General features: G+C 35.0%; 2 protein-coding genes and 1 long non-coding RNA gene across 6 annotated transcripts; 1 reads left to right on the top strand and 2 right to left on the bottom strand.

The window, feature by feature from the left end:
* Window positions 1-2,934: 2,934 nt before the first annotated feature.
* LOC140863373 (uncharacterized) lies at window positions 2,935-9,412 on the bottom strand. 2 transcript variants are annotated; one of them, XM_073266750.1, is made up of 6 exons: window positions 9,094-9,412; window positions 8,187-8,661; window positions 7,341-8,098; window positions 7,177-7,266; window positions 3,613-4,368; window positions 2,935-3,500 (listed from the first exon to the last, which is right to left on the bottom strand). In XM_073266750.1, exons 2-6 carry the CDS (start codon window positions 8,269-8,271, stop codon window positions 3,375-3,377), a joined length of 1,815 nt encoding a protein of 604 aa, XP_073122851.1. In that variant the 5' UTR covers window positions 8,272-8,661; window positions 9,094-9,412; the 3' UTR covers window positions 2,935-3,374. The 2 variants fall into 2 exon arrangements, with proteins under 2 accessions (XP_073122851.1, XP_073122850.1); XM_073266749.1 differs by having other exon boundaries at window positions 8,187-9,412.
* A 1,257-nt stretch (window positions 9,413-10,669) lies between these two features.
* On the top strand, window positions 10,670-12,906 carry LOC140864151 (uncharacterized). 3 transcript variants are annotated; one of them, XM_073268100.1, is made up of 2 exons: window positions 10,670-10,848; window positions 11,585-12,906. In XM_073268100.1, the coding sequence occupies exon 2, from the start codon at window positions 11,636-11,638 to the stop codon at window positions 12,674-12,676; it is 1,041 nt and encodes a 346-aa protein (XP_073124201.1). In that variant the 5' UTR covers window positions 10,670-10,848; window positions 11,585-11,635; the 3' UTR covers window positions 12,677-12,906. The 3 variants fall into 3 exon arrangements, with proteins under 3 accessions (XP_073124201.1, XP_073124200.1, XP_073124199.1); XM_073268099.1 differs by having other exon boundaries at window positions 11,580-12,906; XM_073268098.1 differs by having other exon boundaries at window positions 10,672-10,848; window positions 11,537-12,906.
* Window positions 12,907-14,908: 2,002 nt separating this feature from the next.
* LOC140865666 (uncharacterized) lies at window positions 14,909-17,379 on the bottom strand. Its single transcript, XR_012144689.1, has 2 exons — window positions 17,129-17,379; window positions 14,909-15,138 (listed from the first exon to the last, which is right to left on the bottom strand). It is a non-coding gene; the product is annotated as an uncharacterized lncRNA (long non-coding RNA).
* Between the last annotated feature and the right edge of the window lie 6,436 nt (window positions 17,380-23,815).

The raw sequence follows: 23,815 nt of genomic DNA, 5'->3' as shown, positions 1-23,815 counted from the left end.
TTGTGCAAATTATTAGTGTCAACATGTGTTATTTATATAACATTCAATTTAGCAATATTTTTAAAAGTAGTAGATGGTATGTAGCGACCCGACCCGGATCCACTACCTAATCAGAGTTAAGAGCATAATTAAGCATGCATTAAATAAATTGTTGCGGAAGACTTAAACAAAACAGACTGGCGTAATACAACCGGTTAAACAAATTCGATTATACAACCCAATCGAATAACTTAAATAAAACCTACAGCTAATCTTGATGTCTTCAAGGGTCACTGGCCTCTCCAAGCTCCTGGTGCTCAATCCTGCACCTATACATGCCCCGTCGAATGGGGTGTCCAGATACACAGAAAAGACTGGATGTGAGCTCTAAGCTCAATACGCAAATATGGATAAACATACAAATATGATGCGTGCAAATAACAGGGTATCCATATCAGGGATAACTGTATGCAAACTGCTCAGACTGTTGCCTGGGATATAAGCTCGTCACATGGGGGTAGCTAACCACTGTTAGCGACCACTCTCTTCCAAATCTCGGACGCGGGCCACGGAGTCCTCTAGGTACCAGTACCTAAGGGTACTCGATATCAAACGTCCAAACAGGGCTGAGCAACCCTAACTGGCTCATCTCAAAAGATGTACAGATGTACAGACACAAGATGATATGTACATGCCATATAACAATAATAACATGCAAACACATAAATGCAACATATAAGCATGCATATCCGCTAGCAATCTCAGTCAGTACTTACGTACCTTTCTACAGGCAGTCCTAGTAGTCCCACTCTAGGTTCCAAGCCTATCATCAACTCTACAATGCAAATACCCATGCATCATTCAATAAGCTCTAAAACTCTTAACTAAACTGTTGCATACTCCTAAATAATTTAAAGAGACCATAGCTATACCTGCGTCTGTCGTCAGTCCGCTGATGGCGACTATCCCGCAACTAGGGGCACACCCCTGCTGCCGCTCCACAGCCTCGAGCACCGCTCCGCTACTCGGATGCCGCTCCTCTACTATGTCAAACACTGTCTGACTATGCTAAAATATATTTTCTACTCCAACTCTAAAATAAGAGTACCAAAAGCCCTAAAATAGAGTCACGCGGGCGAAGGAGAGTAAATTGGTGCGGCTAACAAATGAGTCTCTCGGCCCCTTTATATAGGCAAGGGTTCGGACCGTCCGAACCTCACTTCGGACCGTCCTATCCTTGCATGCGTCACAAGTGTCCCTGCCAGCACTTCGGACCGTCCGAAGTCACCTCTGTGACGTCACCGATGACATATTATATTGGGACAGCCGGACGTACACGAACGGATCGTCCGAACTTCCCGGGGCCTCCGATCCTTGGCTCCGTTTACGTTCGGATCCTCCGAACTCAGTTCGGATCGTCCGATCCTCCCGAACCTATCCCACCATTTTTGAGTGTCCTGGATTCATTTCCGAACTCCGTTAATCCCTTGGAAATTTTCTTAATCATGTTTTAATTAATCTAAACATGATCATACGATTAAGTACTCATTAATCATTAGTTTTGGATACGGGCTACTACATGGTAGGCGGGCGGTCACCCACCGCGTAGCATCTAACCTCTTAGGCAGTCGCCTAGGCCTCGCTAAACGGTTTTTTTAAGCCTAAATATCTAAGTATTTTAATATGATTCATCTTAATATTTCTCACATAATTCCTCTTTATCTAATTCATCTGTCTAAGTGGTGTTTTTTCAAGTCTAAATATATAATTATTCTTGTTCATTTTAATATTTTTCCAATAATTTCTCGTAATCGAATTCAACTCGATCAAAATACATGACATATTTCTCGTTTTCATCCAATACAAATTGATGGACAAATATGTCAAATAATCTTTTTTTAAAAAAATTAAAATTAAAAAATATAAAACATTATATGTTAATCTAGGCGGTCGTTTAGGTGGATTTTGAGGCATCTAAGCGGCAATTAGGCGGCCTAGACGGATAATTAATGTAATAAATTTCAGAAGCTTCAATTGTCTAAAAATCGGGGAGATGGATAACCGTCTAGCGCCTGGGCGGTCCTAAGCACCGCCTTTTAGAACACTGCAATTTAGTAATAAAAATTTGGCAATCTATCAAAAATTAAAACATGGGATACAAATATTTTAAATAAAAAAACATATTTGAAGAACAATTTCGTCACAATAATTGCAACAACTTGCAATTAAATAAATCGGATCTGTAGCGTTACTCTAAATTAAAATACCTATACTATATTCTAATAGCTGAGACGCCTAAAATAACTGCTTAAGCATGAACACCATTTTTTGTTTTCACTTTTGCTCCTCTTCACTTTTTTTGTTATCCATAATTACATTTTCTACCCATAACCCCGCTAAAAACCTCTCACCCACTCCACCTTTCACATGAAAAAACTCATCTTTTTAACACACGTGAAACGTTTGCATTTTTCACTAATATACATAAAATGTTAACGTTCTTTTAATTTCACCACATGTAATTTTTTTTATCGTCCTCCATTTTTCCTTCAACTAAAATATATAACATCCAAATTCACTTTTATAAACGAAAAAAATTGCATGATCAACCGTTTTTCTTCCATTTTGATTTTTCCGGAACTAATAATTACGACAAGAGCTTGAAGAGTAAGACGGTCTCATATCTCATATATCATATTTGAAGAGAAAAATAATAATTTTTTATATGATCATATAGGGATTTAGACTCACGAAACTGTTTAACGAGACAATCTCATGGAAGTTAAAGTGATACTTGAAATACATAACCGATTAATCAATCAAGAAATCCCAAGGTTTACCCGAGAAGCATTCACATGAGCTGATAAGGAAGTTAAAGTGATACTTGAAATACATAACCGATTAATCAATCAAGAAATCCCAAGGTTTACCCGAGAAGCATTCACATGAGCTGATAAGGGTCGAGAAAATGAAGAAAGAATATCGTTAAATCTTGATTCTTTTCATCTTTAATTAACCAAAAGAAAGGGCAAAATATCTGTTCAAAAAATCCCCTGTTCATCATTTAACCCCAAAACTGTAAAGACCCAGACTTTGCAAACAAGCAACGTCGTTGAGTAGCTTGATGGATTAAAACCTATTCTACCTCTGTACTACTGACCATGAATAGTCTAGAACCCACACCGTGAAAAGACGGTCATCAAGATTGATTTGTAGGACTCGATCATCGATAATTTATTCATATTCCACTTCTGTGAAAGACCAAAAATATCAAGCCACCTTTTTCTTGCAGCATCTCACGAACCAGCACCGAATTTCAGAAAAAAGAACGAGGGTAAGAATTCATCTTCTCTATCAAAATAAGATTCTCAGCATAACAAACCATGTTTAGCAGATCAAGATTCCAGCTTAGCATCAGAAGAACTCAATCCAGAAGAAATGCCAGTCATCTGCGAGCCCAATGATGCAATAAATTTGGGCTGCACTACTTCAAGTATTCTCAGAGCTGGTTTTGAGTTGTACTGCACAACAGATGAAACGAAGAATAATTTTCAGTGGCAGAACAAATATGACAAATTTTTAAATAAACCAAAGTATTATATCCGAATGGAGGTTGTAACTTGTATTATATACCTTAGTTGCATCTTTGAAGAAAGCACTTATTTCTTCTTCGGTAAGTCCACCCTCATCAGAATTTTCCTCCCAGCCCAAAGAGCGTAGAAAGGCAGCCTCCTCCTCCTCTGAAAATAGAGGATCCATGCTAGCATTCTTTCCGTTCCCCGAGTATTTCGGCACAACACAAGTATCATCAATGCAAGTCACATCATCTCTTTTCTCAGACAAAAAGTCATCACTCAGGCATGCATTTGATTGAGCATCATCAATCTGAAAAGTATTAGGAGCAGGTAGATCCTCCTTTTCAGAAGTTTCTGAAGGTGGCGGGGATACAGCAGTCCCTGTGTCCATAACTAAGGAAAAATTCTCAGCATCAGTAACAGAAGTGGAGATTGCCATGGATTTCTTTCGCACAAGGTTGAAAAACTCTTTTCGACTTTGAGCTTGAGAGATGCTTCGCTTCTCCAGCACAGACAATACAGGCTTACGGTTCAGGGCTTGGATGTTTGGTGAGCCCTTGGCTGCTACAGTACCAGTAACAGATGGAGCAGTAGGAAGCGTAGAATTTACTGCATTGATACCACTTGTTGGACTCGAATTGTCCTTCACAACCGGGGCAACCCCATTTTTCTCTCGTGATGGCTTGAGAACATGTAGTTTTCCCACATTTGATGACTTAGACATATCACCCTTGGAGTGATTAATGGAAAGTGAAGTTATGGGATGTTGCTGCTGGCCCAATTTAGTTTTCTGTTTATCTGAAGAATTTGAAACCTGTAGCAAAGTTGAGCATACTCAACAAAAATTCCAAGAAATGCTGTGACCAGATGGTGCCAAACCAATGGAAAAACATTGGCCAAATTTATCAAGTTCCAAATGATTATGAATTTATGAGCTATCCAACTCTTTTAAGCCGAAAAAAAACAGAGTATATATGATAGGCACAATTTATGTATAACTCATTTAGGGAATACTTTGACAAATATACCGGTTAACAAACTAACATCACAGGCAAAGAAAGCAGAAAAGTTGTTGATGACCATCTTCAAGCTTATCAGATAATTTTACTCCCTATTATATGCAAGGACATATAACTACATCAGTGACTCATCATATTAATTGTTCTCCGTATTTAACATTCTACCTGGTGACCAGAGGAGATGATTTTAAGAAAATGGGCAAAATCTACATCAGATTCATTTCCTGTTTCTGGAACACTGCCATTACAATATTCCCAACACATATTCCAATCGCCTTTTTCTTGATACCTTCTCAAATCAATATCTTAAAAAACAAGATAATCAAAACTAAGCCTTCTTGTAATCTGTCGACATATCCATTCAAAGACATAAACAAAAACAATCCCCAATACATATATTTCGAACTTTTGGCCAACAGTAGATGAAAAACAGTTTACACTAGATCACGGAAAAATAATGTGAAGTTTAATTTATAGACTATCAACGGACAGAAGGATGAACCCAAACAAATCGTAACGTTAACAGGACAAAAAATCAACCTAAACATTTGACAGGACATGCAAATTTAGGGGCCCTACTGCAACAAACGAAGAATGGTGAGCATAAGTAATGTAAGTGGCCATTATATGATAACTGCTACTCACATTTGAATCAAATTAATCATCATTTTGAGCCAAATTATGTCAGAACTTAGGTACTGACCAAATAAATTAAAGCCTGGGCTCATAGCCAGAAACTCAGGCGGGAAAATCTCATTAGCAGTTTTGAAGTATCGAAATATCTAATATTCATAGAGGTTGTGACTTGTGATGGAACATAGTTATGTTTAATAAAAATTTACTATTAGAGTTCGATAAATAATTTCCTCTATCAGATGAGCTACTCTTTTGAGGCACACAATGACCACAATTCCAATTGCGGATAATATAATACATATAAAGCATGTGGTTATAGAGAACTTAATGTTAACCATGAAAGGAATATATCCACATATAATTTCCGTCCAACAGGACTTAGAAACGAGTGTCCGGAAAAAATTCTATCACACTTATGTGGGGGTGGGGGGTGGGGGGTGGGGGGGTGTGGGTGGCAAAGTCACAAAACACATCAGAATGGAATGCTTTTCAAGGTTGAATGACTGCAAAATATTTAACTTGACAAGATAGACAGAAGAGTTTCTTTTCAAACTTGCCAAAGCAGACAGAAGAGTTAATGAAACAGTAAATGTTGAAAATTCTTATCAGTTTAAAGTTGTGGTTCGTTCTACACAGAAGGTAACCTGCCATCGGACCACTGACTTTACCAATATGACCTAATGTCGAAAAATATAGTTCGTATTCACTCGTATTCATTGCTAGAAACTAGCAACATCATTGGAACTTGGAAAATAGAATGTGCACGTGTACCTGATAAATACAGGTGCTCAAGTTTGTGAATTCAAGGAAATAATTGAATGAATAAATGCAACCCGTCCAATGACATCAAAACAGCTCGCCAACAGAAAGAGAAAGAAACAGTAAGGAGTTCAAGCAAGTTGTTTACCAATAGGGTAGGAAAATAAGATCGTATTAGATTTTAAGCTTCTTCAAGTCCAAGACATATCCCAATTGGTTTCTGTTTTCCTCATGTACAATCAAAAGTAGGGAACTTCACCTCAACTATCAAAATCCTCAGACTTATACGACATGTAACAATAGTTATCTATGTATGACCAATAAAATTCCTGATTTTGTTCTGCAGTGAAAATATAGAAACCAAGCATTTCATCAGCTCGGGGAAATAATCCATTCTCTCAAACTTTTGTGCTAAATACATTCCAATGGTATAGGGTCCTTTGTTTCTTCAATGATATTCCACTTGATATAATCTGCTTGCTTCTGATTCAGGTGAGGCCGTGAGGGTGCTAAATGCCTTACAACTGTAGTCTCCACTTTTCTCATCCTTTCTCCCAATTAACAAATTTCTAATTCTAGCCAAGGTGCATAATAGGCAGCTACAAGATAGTGTTCCGCTTATTTCACTACTATGTGCTAAAAAAATTTTTAGTTAACATAAAACTAGTTTTACCAACAGTCACACAAACACACAAGATGCAGCCACAAGTGATTAATCATGCCGATCTTTTTCGATTATATGGTTTGTTTGCCTGATTAAAGAGTTATTCTAGGACTATTTCTTCCAAAATCTCCATATCCATCAGCAGACACCATATGTTACAGATAACTCTCCACCTATGGCTTAGGCTTATTTTTCAGCATAAAAAGTGTCTTTTTTTCTATCCAGTAGTGTTTTTTCATGCAATCTGGATCTAACTTGTACAGAAGACTTCATAGGACCACAACACTAAATTGCTCCAATCATAAGACATCAAAGCATATCTTGTGAATAATCGCGTATAACTATTGAGATGAGAAATTTTCCGATTATGCAATCATTAAACAAACCTTATCGCATGCTTTTTTTTTAACCTAAAAGGAAGAAAATTAAATTAGTAAGAACCATACACCTAGAACAAAGACCGCAATCAACAAAGTTAATCAACTTTACTAAATGAAAAATGACATCTTTCTAAATTTCAAAACAAGTAAAGTTCCACTCTTACCAAAGTCTTTGGCATGGATGGTGTGACTGGAATTAACTGCCTAGATTGCTTAATTGCCAGTTCTTCGAGTCTTTGAGTTCCAACAGATACCTGTAACAGAATGAGCGTTGTGTATTAGCACAGTCACTCGAATTTCTTCAATAATAATGGAGAAAGGAACCTACCTGAGGCATAACCGGAGCTCGGCTTGGACCCTGAGCTACAGCTTCTGCCATATTGAGAGAGGTGGTTGTGCCCAAGGCAGGCTGAGAGGAAGCAGATTGTTGCACAGATGAGATTCCAATTCCATTGCTTCCAACTAACACAGGAACCTCTGCCAATGCAGATGTCCACTTTTCGCCACCAACTGCAGCTGCAGGACCAACAGGTAGGCTCTGAATGGCAGAACTTAAGCCCGGGGATGGGACTCTTCCAACCTCCGGAATGACAGTTTTATCTTCAGTTCCTAGTGATGGAAAATTTCTCTCAAATCTTGTTTTGTTCACGCTGCCACCAAGAGTACCCTTGGTAAGCAAAGCATTAGTGTTGTTTCCACCTGCACCGCTTGAGTCAGTTACACCTTTCTTAGTCCACGTGTCCCCGTGCGGCCCAGAAGTTGCAGAATGAGATCGTCTTAACCCATCCCACTCAAATTTACCAGAAAAGGTGTTCCCAGGTGAATCTGAAATGCCCCTGTGCCAGCGATCCCCCGATAATGACTTGTCTTTATCTTGAGAATCGTATCTATCTTTCTCCCAATCCCTGTCACGTCGATTTCGGCCAAAACTATTATAGGACCTCAGATTTCCAGAGCCATTACTACTGGAACTCCGGTGGAAATATGACGAGGTCGTTCTTTCGGAACTCGATGATCGTCCAAAATCATGACCATTGCTACTAAAAAATGAATTGTTCCTTGAAAGTTTGGGAGCAGATTTCTCATCTAAAACAAAACACAAAAACATTAAAAATAGGTAGATTCGAAAGATTGAAAAAGTTGGATAATAAATTCTTATTTAAGATGATAATACCTAAATGCGAAGTAGATCCACTGCCGCTCTGGCTTCCAGAATTTTTCAACCATTCCGGTACTAAAGTGGGTTCACTTTTTTCCATAATTAGTGCTAAACATTATCATATACAAAAATAAATGGGTGGAAAATTAACTTGTCTGCTTAGAATAACAACCACACTTCTGCAGCCACGTTCCTATACCAAGTCAGCACCGTGTCTCCACACCAGAACAAAATTGGACATAGTCGGTCTAGCCTTTATCCTATAGTGCTAATTCCTTAAATCCTCTGTTTCTTCTGTCAACAGCCTAAGGCCCAGGTCCAAAATTTAATAGCCAGGATCCCCAAAATGCGAGTTAAAAACACCAAATATAATGCTCCAACAAACTGGTATTAGAATCAAAGAATCTGAACTGTCCTATACAGGGTATCTAGGGTTCCTTCTCACTCTGTACAATTTGTAATATTCTATCGAGCCAAACAGAACATTCAACTACACAAAACAAAACCACCAAAACTCAGTCACGTTTCAACTGCCCAGAAACAACATAACAATAGCAGCTTCGAATGTCCTCCATGCTCAAGGAAAACAAGCCAGGAAGACACCCATACCTCAATAACAAGCGAATTCAACAAACCCCATTAAATATTACCCCACTCCATGCACAAGAAATGCCGAAACAGATAAAATTCTTCAGAATAAACCTAAACCCACGTGAGAAAACGCATGAGAATCAAAACCCTAGACCCTAGAATCCACCAAACAACAACGAAAAATCCCAAAAGAAGGCAATAATTTGAACAGTCCACCAGCACGAAAGTCTACAAAAACTCGGAAACAGTCGTATAATACCCCGGAAAACTTTAAAAAAAAAAGAGACTGAAACCAAGGCGTTGAATGAAATATTATATAGGGGAACTATACCCAAAACAGTCTTCCGTGTGAAGGAAAAACCCTAATCCCTTGCACACGCCGCCTTGAGTTATGCTATCGTTTCAGGGTCTAAAACAAGTGCGTCGAATATTCTAGAGAAAAAAAAAAGCCAAATGTCATCTATTTCCTCCAGAAATCCTTGGCCTGGTACGCAGCAAAAGAGATGGGGAAGAGATTTAATCTGCGTATATTAGCGAGGAAGCACAAGATTACACAGAGATTTTGTATGTATTTAAGAGAGAAAATATATCGTGTGTTTTGTGTTCATATAAAAAGAGTTTGGTTTTATAGCCCTACTTCCCCTTTAACTATCCGATTATCTTAATCCTAATCGTCCGATTAACTTCCTCTGAACTATATTAATCCTAATCCCCACCTATTTTTTAAACCTACTCTTACACATTTTTTTATATAAAATAAAAAAAATACATATACATTCCTCGCATTAGAGATGTATTTGTTATGATTATTTCACGAATCATCGAAAGTTTGTCTAACTTAACTCTCAGATATACTATAAATCATCGATATTTTAAAAATATTTTTCGACTTAAATAAATAGTAACACATGGTCATAAAATTTGCACATAATTATATATGAGTAACACTCATGTGAGACTGTCTCATCCGTGAGACGGGTCAATCCTACCCATATTTATAATAATAATTAATATTTTTGACATAAAATATAATACTTTTTAATGAATAACTCAGGTAAGAGACTCGTTTAAAAAAAATGACCCTTGAGACCGTCTCATAGGAGTTTTTGTCATTATATATATATAGAAGATAAAATTTGTAACTTTAAGATTTATCTATCATATATCATGACCGTTAAGCAATTCTCCATATTATATTTGAAATTTAAATCTTGCATAATCTAATACTATCTTGTTAATTTTATTTAAATATCGTTTATATAGTGTGTTCTCATGAGCGAAAAATCATATAATAGATTTTAACAAAACAATACATATAAAAGCATGTAGACTTTCTCAAAAAAAAAAATCCATGTAGACAAAAATGGCTCAAATATGATCACAGTTTACTTGAAAATAATTATCACATACATAATATATTAATATATTAGCATATAATAAATATAAATACATAAAAACCATTAAAAACACGTTAAATACTAGTTTTAAAATTTCCAAAACACATACTCTAAAAATACACAAAAATTCATGTAAAATCGTCTCACTACTCATGAAAAAACATTATTTTTTAATGTCAAATATATTAGTTTTTATCATAAATATAAATCGAATCAACGTGTCTTACGAAAAACAAATATGTCAGATCATCCCATGAAAAACTGATTTTTATAAGTTAATATTATGCAACAAAACACACAAAATTAAACAAAAAATAAAAATTTCTAATTTTTAAAAATACGAAAAACCGACCTGACTCGCTCGACCCAACTCGCGGTTGACGCGGGTCACTAAAAACATAACTCAACCCACCTATCTCTTACGAGGGCAGGGATTGGTTCGATGACCTCACCCCAATCGCCATTCGCCAGCTGGGGGAAGGGCTTTTCTTCCTGAGAAGAAAAATAGATAAATAATAATAAATAAAAAGAAAGAGAGGAAGAAATCGAGGCGAGGGTACCGCTGAAAATTTTAGAATTGCCCGCGCTTCGCCCTCGATCTTTTTACGCGTTACATTCTCCTCTTTTCAAACTCCATTTCTGTCTCGTATCCGAAAAAATTCAACTGCAAGTTCTCACATTTCCGCCTGGTATGTTTATCGATTCTTTACGTTAAATTATTTCACATTAATCGCCTAGAATTATCAATTTTGTGGTCTACACGGAGGGGGATAGATTTTGGGATCTTCCATGAGCTTTTGTCGTGGTGGGTTTTTGTGATTATTTGATTTTTTTGTACTTCACACTGGTCAATCTTTGTGATTTTGGTCACTCGTGTTTACAAAATTTTCTGATTTTCTGGGAGCTTAATAATATGATTGACGGAATATTTGGTGTATGCATGTAAATTATTAATATTTGCGTTAAGCCTCTCATTTGCAGTTTTAATATCTGGGGATTCACTATAAATGCTGGTTTTTAGTGAAATTAATTTTGAACAAGTGGCAAAGGTATCAGAGTTGAGCAACATTTGGCAGTGTCTTCTATATTTTGTGTTTCATGTTATGCTAGATGCGATCGTTTCTTATTAGTTATCAAACGATTTTTGAAAGGTGAACTATTGAAATCTCCAATCCATCTTGCACGTATTTTACAAATCTCTTGACAGAAGGAATCTACATGTTTTAAATTACCGCGGTCAGCACAAGATTTTCAAAGTGCTACATATTTATTGTTCAATAATTGTTGCCTGCTGTGGCAAGTTCTATCTTTGGTTGAATTCTGCCCTTTTTCCGTTTTACGATTTTTTGAAGACACTGAACTCATGACTTTGACTAGACAAAGCTAGTGGTTTGCTATATTGAGAAGTCTTTTTGCTCAGTGAAGCTAGTCATCCTTTAAAGATTCTCAAATCCATCTTGCGAGTTTATTTAAGGCATGGCGAAAGGCGGCAGGGGAAGACTCAGGATCTCTTCACGGCGGGACAGACCAACACCATACCCCTCACAGTCTAACAGTATTCCCAATTGCGAGGTCAAAAATAATTGCTCAAAAACATTCATCCATGACTGGGAAGGTGCTACTTGTTCGATATGTATGGAGTGTCCTCATAATGCTGTTCTTCTCCTCTGTTCCTCCCATGATAAAGGCTGTCGTCCCTACATGTGTGGAACCAGCTTCCGTCATTCCAACTGTCTGGACCAGTACAAGAAGGCGTACACAAAAGTAATGTCATCTAACAATGCACCAATTTATGATGCGCCTACTGAAGTGATGGATCCATTGTCTGGTGGGTTGGTTGTTAATGAAAAAGCTACAGAGCTCACATGTCCCCTTTGTAGGGCTCAAGTGAAGGGTTGGACGGTTGTGGAGCCAGCACGAGACCATCTAAACACAAAGAAACGAACTTGCAACCAGGATAACTGCTCATTCATTGGAACATACAAAGAGCTGCAGAAACATGTGAGGACTGAGCACCCTTCTGCTAAACCGCACGAATTGGATCCTACTCTCGAACAGAAGTGGAGAAACCTAGAGCAGGAGCGAGAGAGGGAAGATGTGATGAGCACCATAAGGTCGTCAAATCCAGGGGCAATGTTTTTTGGTGATTACGTGATCGAGCGAAGCCATTTTGGTTTGGGTTCTGACGGTGATGCAGATGCATTGGAGCCAAACGAGGAAATTGAAAATGGATTTGGTCGGAGGTTGATGTCTGTGATGATGTTTATGCAGATGTTTGGTTCTGGAATGAGACAGAATGATCGAGGCTTGAGGAACACTTCGAGATCGAGTCATGAAAGCTCTGTTGATTCTTTCCGCGAATTGGATCAAGATGGCAACCATATTGATGAAAATGAAGTTTCTGGAAGGAACCATATGACATTGGCGAGTCGTCTACGCCGCCATGGTAGAGTTCTCTTGGGACGGTCAGGACGTAGGAGAAGGCGAAGAGAGGGCAACAGTGGGCAGGGCATGTAGTGGTGGTGTGAGTTTCAATAACTAATCATAAAGGGAAACAAAAGGTCTTAGTTCATATGGTAAGGCTTTACCAGTCCATACTATTTATTTGACGTTTGTACGTAATGTCTTCTCCAATCTCACTGATGCTCCATTTGTTGTTGGATATTTAAAGATTACTTAGGATCAGACTAACTGTTTTGGTTGTAATTTATGGAATCTTTATTCCTGACATGATGACTTTAAATTCATTGATGAAAATTGCAAATTCTTAGGGTACTCGTAGTCCTGAATCAAAAAACTCAACTTCATTGTGGATCTATCATTCTCATCTCAAAACAAAATTTTTATAACTTTTTTCCACAATCTTAATCCAAAAAATAACTTTTTTACGGGTTCCACTAATCATTTTTACACATATTATATTATTATTATTTATTACCTAAATTTTAATTTAAATTTTATAAAATAATAAAAATAATTTTATGTTAAATAATACTAAATATGTAAAATTATTTAATAAATTAAATTTAAATTTTTTATGCACTTCATTATCTTTGAGTAATTATGTTTTTAATATTTTTAAGTGATTACGTAAATTAATGTAAAGTAATTAGATTAATTATATTTTATTATTTTTCTTTATTTAAATATATTAAAAAATCATATATATATATATATATATTTTTAAAAAATCAATTACATGGGGCTCATGCCCCATGCATTTTTGGAGTTGGTCGATGCTACACCATTCGGGTAGTGCCCAGGTAAGGTATTAACGGCCCGGATCTCGTTGCAGATAAAATGATTTGACCTGCAAAACTGATTTGGACCGTTGATCTTGGCTTTAGGGTAGTACCTGAAACCAGCATCGACCCATCCGCATTTCTGATTAAATGGGTGCGTGGAGCGGCACCCCAACACAAATTAAATTAATTTTTTTTAATAATTAAAAATGTATTCCTTTCAGCTTCAAAAGTAGAACATGCAGGCTGCAACGCACATGTTCAACTTTTTTTTTTCTTTTTAAACCTAGCGTTGCAGCCACCCTTAGGGTAACCGCAACCTTGAACTCAAAAACTCAACATCATCGTAGGACCTACTATAACACATCATTCACATCTCAAAACAAAATTTTTATAACTTCTCTCTACAATCCTAAACCTAACAACCAACTTTTTTGAGGGTCCCACTAATCAATTCTATACATATTATATAATTATTATTATTATTATTACCTATATTTAAATTTAAATTTTATAATAAAATAAAATTAATTTTAATTAAATAATGCTAAATACATTAAAAAAATTAATAAATTTAATTTAATTTTTTATCTAATTAATTAATCTTTGATTAATTATATATATATATATATATATATATATATATATATATATATAAACATGGCCCCATGCTTTTATGATTAAAGTAATGCGTTCAACCACGATAAAAAAAAATTTTAAATTTTTTTTATAATAAAAAATGAATGCTTGAGACGCTAGCTTCAGCTTAGTAAATTAAACCTGTAGGTTGCAACGCACATGTTCAGCTTCTTTCCCAACTTAAAAGTTGGGAAAGAAGTTATCATTGCAGTTACCCTTAGGCACCTTCATTCTAATTTGCCTACTTTAAAGTATATGTTGGGTTCTTGACACTTGCAATTCTTTGTGGTTTCGAATTTAGTCTCGTATCTCTATAAATCGAAATTGCATGTTCTAGAAATCGAAACCAAACTATAAATCTGCATTTTTTTATTTAAGTATTTTGATTTTTAATATCACAAAAATTCCTATAAGACGCCAAGACGGTCTCGTGAGTTAATTTTGCAAGACAATCTTTTATTCAACTTGATTCATGTGAAAATATCATTTGTTGTGACATAAATATTAATTTTCACTGTATATATAGACCGGATCGATCCATTTTATGGTTTTAAATTCGTGAGACCGTTACAGTTTGACGATGGAACATGGTTTGGTCTAATCAATATTATTATTATATGAAGGATGAGACCTCTTTAAAAAATTGTTTTTGAAACGATCCTACTTCTACTTTAAATAAAACTAAATAAAAATACGGATTTTCAAAAAAATCAAAATATTAAAAATTTTATTAAAAATTTTGGCATGACTTCTCTGTTTATATTACAACCAACCCGTCTCAGACAGCAACCAAAATAAAATAAAAGAAGTCACAACCGACGACACAAGTAAACTAAACCGAGAAAAGAACGAGAACCCAAGGAAGAAATTCGACATAACAAATATCCAATAAGTTTTAAAAAATCTAATGTTTACATGCCCAAAACAAATCTAACTAAACATTTCATATATACTTGACAAATAAGCAAAATAAATGCTTCATAACATATAAATTCTAGTAACTATGCGGAAGACGAGCATAGGTTGGAGGGATGTGTCGTGCCCGCATCGCAGTCCACTCGATAGTCTTGCCCATCGATATAAATGAAATACTCCTCACTTGAAAACAATAAGTGTAGTGAGTCTAAAAGACTCAGCAAGAATATGGGGGGATAACGAGTACTACGTAAATACAAGCACACGCAAATTAAAAATAGCTTGATAATAAAATATTTTGTGCCCTTAATTTGAATAAAATATACTTCTAAAATGAGATAAACATGAATATAACATATGCATGGCTAAGTCATTTATAATTAATGTAACTGCATAAACTGTACTGAAACGTAGTCATAAAAACTGTGAACTTAGATCCTTGATTGTGACTCTGTGATTTCGATCATGATCATGGCTGCAGTGTACTATGCCGCAAGGAGGTCAAGATAAAACCCAACCCAATCTTGCCCTGAATTGGTAAGGGAGGCCAAGATATCTCTCAGCCCCACACGAACACATGCTAAGGTAAGAAAACTCATAATGATTTGGTAAGGGAGGCCAAAACGTCTCCCAGCCCCAAACATACACATGAATAAATGTAGTCACAATCATCTCACTTCGTTTGTAAAATACTTTCTTTCCTTCATGAATATGAGACTTAGCATGCATATGTAAATATGACGTACATGTAAATATTTGAACGATAATCATGCAAATGACTCACACATGGATAATCGGGATGGTGATTTAGGAGACAAACCAAAATATGGAAAACTAAACCATAATTTAACGCTTAAGACAAATTGGAGCGGTTTGCCCGTAAAACTTATAACTCGCTCATTTCTTAATCAAAAAGGGTTCTGCTTGAAACCACAACTCCATGACACTTAGAACTAAGCCAAGAAATCATCCTCGGATTTTATTTCCTAAGCGATCGTTTCATTAAAAATCACAATCCGGGCAGCAAGCCATTTTGGCTTCAAAAATTCTGCACCTAGTCAATCAAAAATCTAGAACTCGACCAAAACTTATCCCAATTGATCCCGCTTGAACAGACATAATCCCGACATCTAAGGCAAGTTTCAGACCCGAGCCCATAACAAAATTCCACTTTTAACCCTGCCTTAGTTATACATTTCCGGACAGCCCTGTTTTAAAGCAAAAATGTGCACCTCTATATTCAAATGCCTAAAACTCAACCAAAACTCAACCGAATTAATCCCCGCTTTCGCCGACATATTCCTAACCTTCTAAACCAATTCCAAACCCGAACCCTTGACCAAAACCCGAGTTTAATCCATGTTTTAAAACCAGTTTCTGGACAGCCCCAATGTAGCCAAAATTCTGCTCATGTCTACCTTTTAAACTCAATCAAAAACTTATCTATTTGTCTCCCAAGTTCCAAGCCATTATCCTAAGGTCAAGACCAGCATTTAGGCTCATCCAAAACTCCATAAAACGCACCTCAAACCAGCTCAACTATACACAAAAATGGCAGCCCCTTCAACACCCCAAAACCGAGACCAAGTCCTCTCTAGTTCGAATGACCCCCACTCCATCTAACAAACTAACTTCAAGTCATCCTAGTTGCTACCATGTGACTACATTTCACCCATGGTAGCTCCTAAATCACCAACCAATTCAACACCAACAAAATGCAAGATTTTCGAACCAACATGATAGATAAATACTCTGGAAAATTCGAACCACAAGTCATGAATAAAAAAATCTGGAAAGTTTCGAACACATGCCATGAATAAACCTGTAAATTCCGAACACATAAGCTATGAAGAAAACTGGAAAATGCTCGAACCATATGCTATGAAAATTTCTGGAAATTCGAACACACAAGCTATGAAGAAACTGGAAAATGCTCGAACCAACAACGCATGTTCATTTCAATCCTCAATAAACCAAGATCATAGCATCAATAATCCTCAAGCATGAAATGCGAACTGCACAACAAATTTCGAAACAAAAACAGAAACCTCTCGGCCAAATGCAAGAAAACCGAAACAGGGCATACGACATATTTACATTTCAAAAGCTTCAAGATATGCAACACACAGTAAATACTAATCTACATGGGGAAGAAAAGAAGCCACATCCTTGCCTTAAGCTAGAAGAACAAAAGAAATGGGGCGAGCTATGGCCGATCGAAGCTTGGGAAACAAATGTTGGAATCGAGCTGGAGATGAGCTGAAATCGAGCTCAAAGGTAATGGGAATCTCGACCAACTTGCTTTGGAGTGATTTGCCGGAGACGAAATGAAGATGGAGGCGGCGTGACTCGAGAAGCCGATGGATTATGGAAGAGCAGGGAAAGAAACGAGCGTCTGTGTGTGTGTGTGCGTCTTGCGTGAGAAATGAGGGAGATTTTAGGGGTTAGGGTTAAATTTTAGTCCAAGTGCGTAAATATAGGTGTAATTATAGAAAATGCGAGTGTATGCATTTTAGGAAAAAAATGCTACACATTTTTAAAAAGTGTTAAATCATAAAAGCGATTAGGGCTAAAAATAAAATCGCACTAAATAAAACACAAGCTTGAAAAATCAAGAATTAAACTCTTCAAATATTTCGATGTCACGACAACGAGTAAAATATTTAACTATCAAGCAGAGCGATTTAAAATAATTTAAACAAACTAGACAAACGTTTAAAAGCAATTTAAATAAATACACAAGAGAAAATGAAAATCTTTAAAATGATTTGGACAATTAAAAAGGATTTAAATAAATAAGCTAGATATTTAAAATAATTTAAAATAACTAACCGCTAAACTAAGAATATTTAAAATAAACAAGTTAGACAATCAAAAGTATTTAAATAATTAAGCTAAACAGTTAAAAATCATTTAAAATAATAAACTAAACAATTAAAATCATTTAAATATGCATGCTTAAACCTTTAAAATATTTAAAACAATTTAAATTACACAATAAGAATCATTTAGACACATATACTTAAACAATTAAAAATATTAATTAAATAGTTAGTAAAATAAAATCATTTGAACAAATAATAAAATATTTTTATTAGCAAATAATTTCAAATAAAGAATTTAAATCAATTAAATGTAAAAATAATAATCATAATATTTATTAAATTTAATGCATAAAATTCGTAGATTGGATTTTAGGCACCACAGTTTTGGTCTATTTTATTGCATCAATGTAAATTTACAAATACAACTCTCAAGCATACATTATAATTCATTACAGCCGTAAAAAACGGGTAAGGTCGTCCGTCATGAAAAATTGGTTGATTGGGTTATGGTTTACTGGCCTATTTGAAGGCAAACGGGCCAACCTAAAAATGGCCACGGGTTGAGGCGTCATAGCTGGCCAGGTCCGTCGGGCCAGCCCACCCCGCCATAAAAAATTGACAGGTTGGGTTATGATTTTACTGACTCGTTTGGAGGCGGACCTAAACGAACTACATGTTGAGGTGTGGCGGGCCGACAGTTTTTTTAAATTTTTTTTTTTTTTTTTTGGAATTATGAGCATGAAAACACTTATTAATAATTTTTTTAAAATTTAAAATTCGTGTTTGATATATTCTTAATAACTTACATTATTATTTTTATGGTTAAATATTTATTTATTTTATTCAAATTAATTAGAAATGTGATTTTTTTTAATCCAAAATATAAGTTAACATCCAAATTTTATATGATTTGTAATTGTGACATTTATTAGTTGTTACTGTGTAACATTGTTGATATATATTTTTAAATTTCAATACTAATCTTGTTTTTTTGGATTTTTTTTTATTTTTATTTAAAAAAAAATTGGTGGGTTGGCCCGTCTAACCCGCGGCAAAACGGTTTAGGGTTTTTATGGCTCGTTTGGATGCGGCCAACCCAAATGTCAAAAACCACTAGGGATGACAATGAGTCGGATCTAAACTCGATCCCGCATCAAACTCGCCTAAACGGGTCCACAAGCGAGTCCGAGACGGGTCCCTGGTTTGGCTAAATCCACCCAGGACCCGCCTTGCCCCGCCAAAGTATATATATATATATATATATATATATATATATATATATATATAAATTTAAAACATGTATATATATATATAATATTAACATTATATAATTATATTTTTATATTAAATAATTAATATATTATCCATAATTTAAGTGTATAATATTATTGGATTGAAATTAATTTATTTTATTATAATAGGTTTAGTATAAAAATGTATCATTATAATGTTTTTTTGGCTAATAATTATTAATGAATTACAAATTGATAAATTTTATCTTGTGAGAATATTTTTTTTGTCTTAAATATTATCAATATATATTTGAAATTAAATTTAATAATTTTTATTAATTTTTAAACTTTTAAATTTCAAATTTAATAATTTTAAATTTATTTAATTTCTGGAAGGTCCAACGGATCTAACCCGGATTGGATCCGCCGGGTTAGCGGGACAGGGCGGGGCAGGGCTGGTCCAAAGGGAGGTGGGACAGGTCTCGGGTTTAGCCAAATCCGCCCCATTGTCATCCCTAAAAACCACACATTATCTCATGTCATCATGCTAAAGTTATTTGGTAAAGTTCAACATAATTTAAGAGTATTACGTTAATCGGTAGAGTTCAATATAATTTAAGAATATTACGTTAATCGTAGATCTAGTTATTGTATTTTGATGTTGAAATAAAATATGATATTGTAACTCTCGCCAATGGTGGTTCAAACTTCAAATATTATTGGATTTTGATTATTGATATATCAATCCATATCTTTTCCCAACAAATCCATATTTTATATATATATATATATATATATATATATATATACATATATATATATATTTATATATATATACATATATATATATATAATCTGAATGGAACAAATCCTTATTTTTTATTTGAAACTGATACTTTTCAAATAAATATAAAAATCATAGCAATACTGAAGAAATAAATAAAATATTAAAAACACTTTATTATTGTTAAAAATATATTATATTAGAGTTGAATGTTGAAAATAAGAGTTGTAAGATTTGAATATTAGTTTGTGGTTGTGTAAGTGATTATGTAATTATTTTTGGACTAATCCCAAATGAGGATCTATAAGTAGGTCTCTTCATTTGTGATGAAAAAAATAATTGAATTGAGAGAAAAATTTTATAAAGTGTAGAGTTTGATATATTTTGAGTTTTGAGGTTTTACTTTTTTACCATAAATTTTTACATTTTAAAACACGTTATCAACACGATCGCTCGAAGGTTCTCTATAAATTTCAAAGCTCCAAAACACGAGGAAAAGACAAAAATATTCAACAAGTAAGAATATTTATTTTAATGTTTATTTACAACACGTGATTTGATAAAGTTGTTACGAGTGTTTGTTTCTGTGAACGCCAAGAAATTGCATTATATGAAGCAAATTGTGAATGTGTGTGGCTAAAATCAATGACCCAACATATCCAAACCTCGTGTGGATTATCAGTAGACAAGAAACAGTGACATTATACAAAGATAATGCTGCATGTGTTGCTCAAATAAAACAATGATACTAAAACTAGTGAATTATTTCAAAACTCAATTTTCTCAAGAGCAAGTGAGAAAATAAACAAATAAAAGCATCTCCTAAAATTCTATACGAAATAGAATAAATAAACAGAAACACGGAGATGAATCCTTGATGTCGAACACACGAGAGCAACACTCTTGAATATTCAATGCTCTCAAATCTTCAACAGCAATCAAGTAGACCACGACCAATGGTTGTAGAAACGAGCTTCAAATATATATTCTGAATTCTCGTGATGTACGCTCAGAAGCTCTCTAGAAAATCTCACTTGGTCGTGTCTTTTATTTTGTACGCTCAAATCCTAATCTATGGCTTGATCTCTCTTTTCTGCGCTCTCTCTCGTTTTCTTCAAGCCACTTGATATCTACGCCCTCTTCTTCTATTTAAGCGTGTCAGCTTATCTCCAAAAAGACTTGATCATATTTCCTTATAAACTTGAACCAATCTACAAAGATAAGGAAATAATATTAAGTTAGGAGATAAAGATATATTATGATAAGTGCATAATATCTCCTAAAAAATAATCAAGTAAATATTTAAGCTATTTAAGATATATGAATATCTTATTCTATGATTCAATATAAAATAATTCCTATTTAAAATATCTCAACCAATTAAATAAGATATTTAAAAGATTTAAACTTCAAGTCCAAGAAACAATATTTTAAATCTAGGAATATTATATTATCTCAATTCAAATCAAAACTATTCCTAGTTTAAAATATATCAAGCATATAGATAAGAAACACAATTTTAACTAACAATCCTAGAAAGGCAAAACACAATATTATAATCTTTCAAAACATGAAAATATATCAAGGAATAATTATCCTTTCAATCTTCCCCTTTTTGCCTTTCTGGACAAAACACCTAAAACCAATTCAGCAACCCCCTAAATATTAATTCTCAGAACTCCCCCTGAGTTCAAACTTTTCAAATCATCTTTCAATTATGAGTGTTGTCAAGAATGTTGGCAACACCTGCACACAACACTTGGCGAGATCAGAAAATACTTAATACATGTTCAGAAGTGAATCACAAAACACATTTAATCAATTTAGCACACATCACAACTCTCTTGAATATCAATTCTCTCCCTAAATACGAAAATACATTCTCCCCCTTAGTCAAAGCTTGGATGTTGTCGAGGATGTTCCCAACATCTCCTCACAACACTTAAGTCAGAGCAGAAAAAACTTATAACAAATCAGAGAGTCATAATCAAACATGTTAACATTGATTAGAACCAGATCAAATAAAAAACATAAGACAAATCATATCAGAGCAAAATAAACTCAAACCAAAAAATTAAACTTAATGCTCTGTGATGATCTATCATTTGCTTCGCCAGAACTAGCTTCTTCTCCTTCAATACCAGAGTCACTATCTTCTCCATCAGAGCTAGAGCCACCAGATTATCTTCTCCCCCTTTTTGTCCAGAAGAGGTACCTACACCAAGAAAAATTCGATATTAAGACATAAGAGATTCATAGTAAGCAATGTCTTCTTTGGCTTGTAAAATCTTCTGTTCAACATGCAGCATCTGGGATTGAATAAAGATAGAATCCCGTTGTTGAAGTAGGAGGAACAAATATGACAGTGGCAGGGGAGGTGTTGGCAACATCTGCCACAACATCTGCAGCAGCACTTGTTTCTGACCACGGTAGGTCCAATTTCATGTTACCTCTAAGTAATGCTGGTGCAAGATTCAGTAACTCAACAACAGCAGATAAAGGATCATCATCATGCTTTTCAAAATATTGAGATACTAGCACAGCAAATATCAAATAAGGAAACATGAGCATGTAAGATACCAACCCACAGTTTTCATATTGCATAACTGTAGTAAAACACAAGTTTTCCAAAGTTCAAAGCTGCTCCAGTTCCTACAGCAAATATCACACCAGTTTGTTGTTTGGTGACAAACGTGAAATTTGTGGACGGAGTCCAAGTCTTGATTGCAGTCTTGTAAAGAACATAAGCTATCTTATAAGAGCAGGCTGCACATCTTTTTCCACCTCGGGTGAGTTAAAGAATCCATTAATCACAGTAGGACTAAACTCGAAAAACATGAACCCTCACATGAATTTTCCCAAATTTTGCGAAAGAGGGTTCGGCACAGCTTTAGTCAAATTTCAGTATAATTTCAAGACCATAAGTCTAAAGTAAAGAGTAGCATATATCACAGTAGCGAACATATTTCTGAGTTGGAAAATTCTTACCAGACTTTGTGCGCCATATGCTTTCAAATCAATGGTGTGGTCCTCAAAGAAGTCACAATTGGCATAGTGTTGCCAATCGTTTGCAGCATTCTTAGAAAAAAAACAGAGGAATAGGATTGGCTTACTCGGTATTTTTCATCTAAGGTGTTGTCCAGGGTGTCAGCAACACCTGCAAAAACATCTTCCGCAGAAACAACAACACCGGCTTCCTATAGAAAGGTGTAATAACAGTGACAGTAGCCAGCAAATTCCGAATTTTGAAAAATTCTACCATATTCAAATACTCTTCATCTAAGATGTCAGCAGGAATGTCAGCAGCATCTGATGCAACATCAGCTTCAGAGGCAAATTCCTTAGAGTCTTCATCAGAGAATGCAAGGGATGGATTAGCAGCAGTAAAAATTACCATCAAAGATGGATCAGCAGCAGTAACAATGACCATCAAATATCTCAATTTTAAAAAAAAAAATCATCCTCTAAGATGTTGTCAGAGGTGTTGTCAACATCTGACTCAACATCTTCTTTGTAGCTCATCTCTGTTTGAATATCAGTGAATCAAAATTCTTCTCTGCCATAAAATTTTGAACAGTTAGAATAAGAAGAGAAGAATTTGACAATAATGCAAGGACCGACAAAATTCTGTAGAAGTGATAATGTGGTGAGGGTGATCAAAGAGTAACAAGACTATTAAATATTCTGATGATAAGATCAAATCTAAACAAAAAAAACCCTTCACCGCTTAATCACTCGGTCGCAATTAATGTTCCCTAACAGTAACAATTGCCAACGGTAAAATGGATTTTAAAATCATTATGGCCACAAATTTCCGAATTAAGGCAATAAATCAAGCCAAATGATTTTCACAAAATTTCCATAAAGAAACTCCACATCGAAATAAACTCCACTAAAAACATTTTCAATCACTAAACAATTCAAAATATTAGTGGATAGGGCAAATCACTAAATTTTTCTTATTTCGAACTTCAAACTTCTCAGCAAGATATATTCACCATAAAATAAATATGCATGTC

Source organism: Henckelia pumila, chromosome 4, assembly GCF_033568475.1.
Source record: "Henckelia pumila isolate YLH828 chromosome 4, ASM3356847v2, whole genome shotgun sequence".
Lineage (NCBI taxonomy): Eukaryota > Viridiplantae > Streptophyta > Magnoliopsida > Lamiales > Gesneriaceae > Henckelia > Henckelia pumila.
The sequence above is the reverse complement of the archived record's forward strand: the minus strand, read 5'-3'. Positions and strand labels throughout refer to the sequence as shown.

Excerpts from the sequence above, each read along its gene's own strand:
- LOC140863373 (XM_073266749.1), bottom strand. The coding sequence starts at position 8,271 with ATGGAAAAAAGTGAACCCACTTTAGTACCGGAATGGTTGAAAAATTCT. Across the intron at positions 7,267-7,340 it reads GAGCTCCGGTTATGCCTCAG|GTATCTGTTGGAACTCAAAG; the intron begins GTAGGTTCCTTT and ends ATTCTGTTACAG. Across the intron at positions 3,501-3,612 it reads TCTTCAAAGATGCAACTAAG|TACAACTCAAAACCAGCTCT; the intron begins GTATATAATACA and ends TCTGTTGTGCAG.
- LOC140864151 (XM_073268100.1), top strand. The coding sequence starts at position 11,636 with ATGGCGAAAGGCGGCAGGGGAAGACTCAGGATCTCTTCACGGCGGGAC.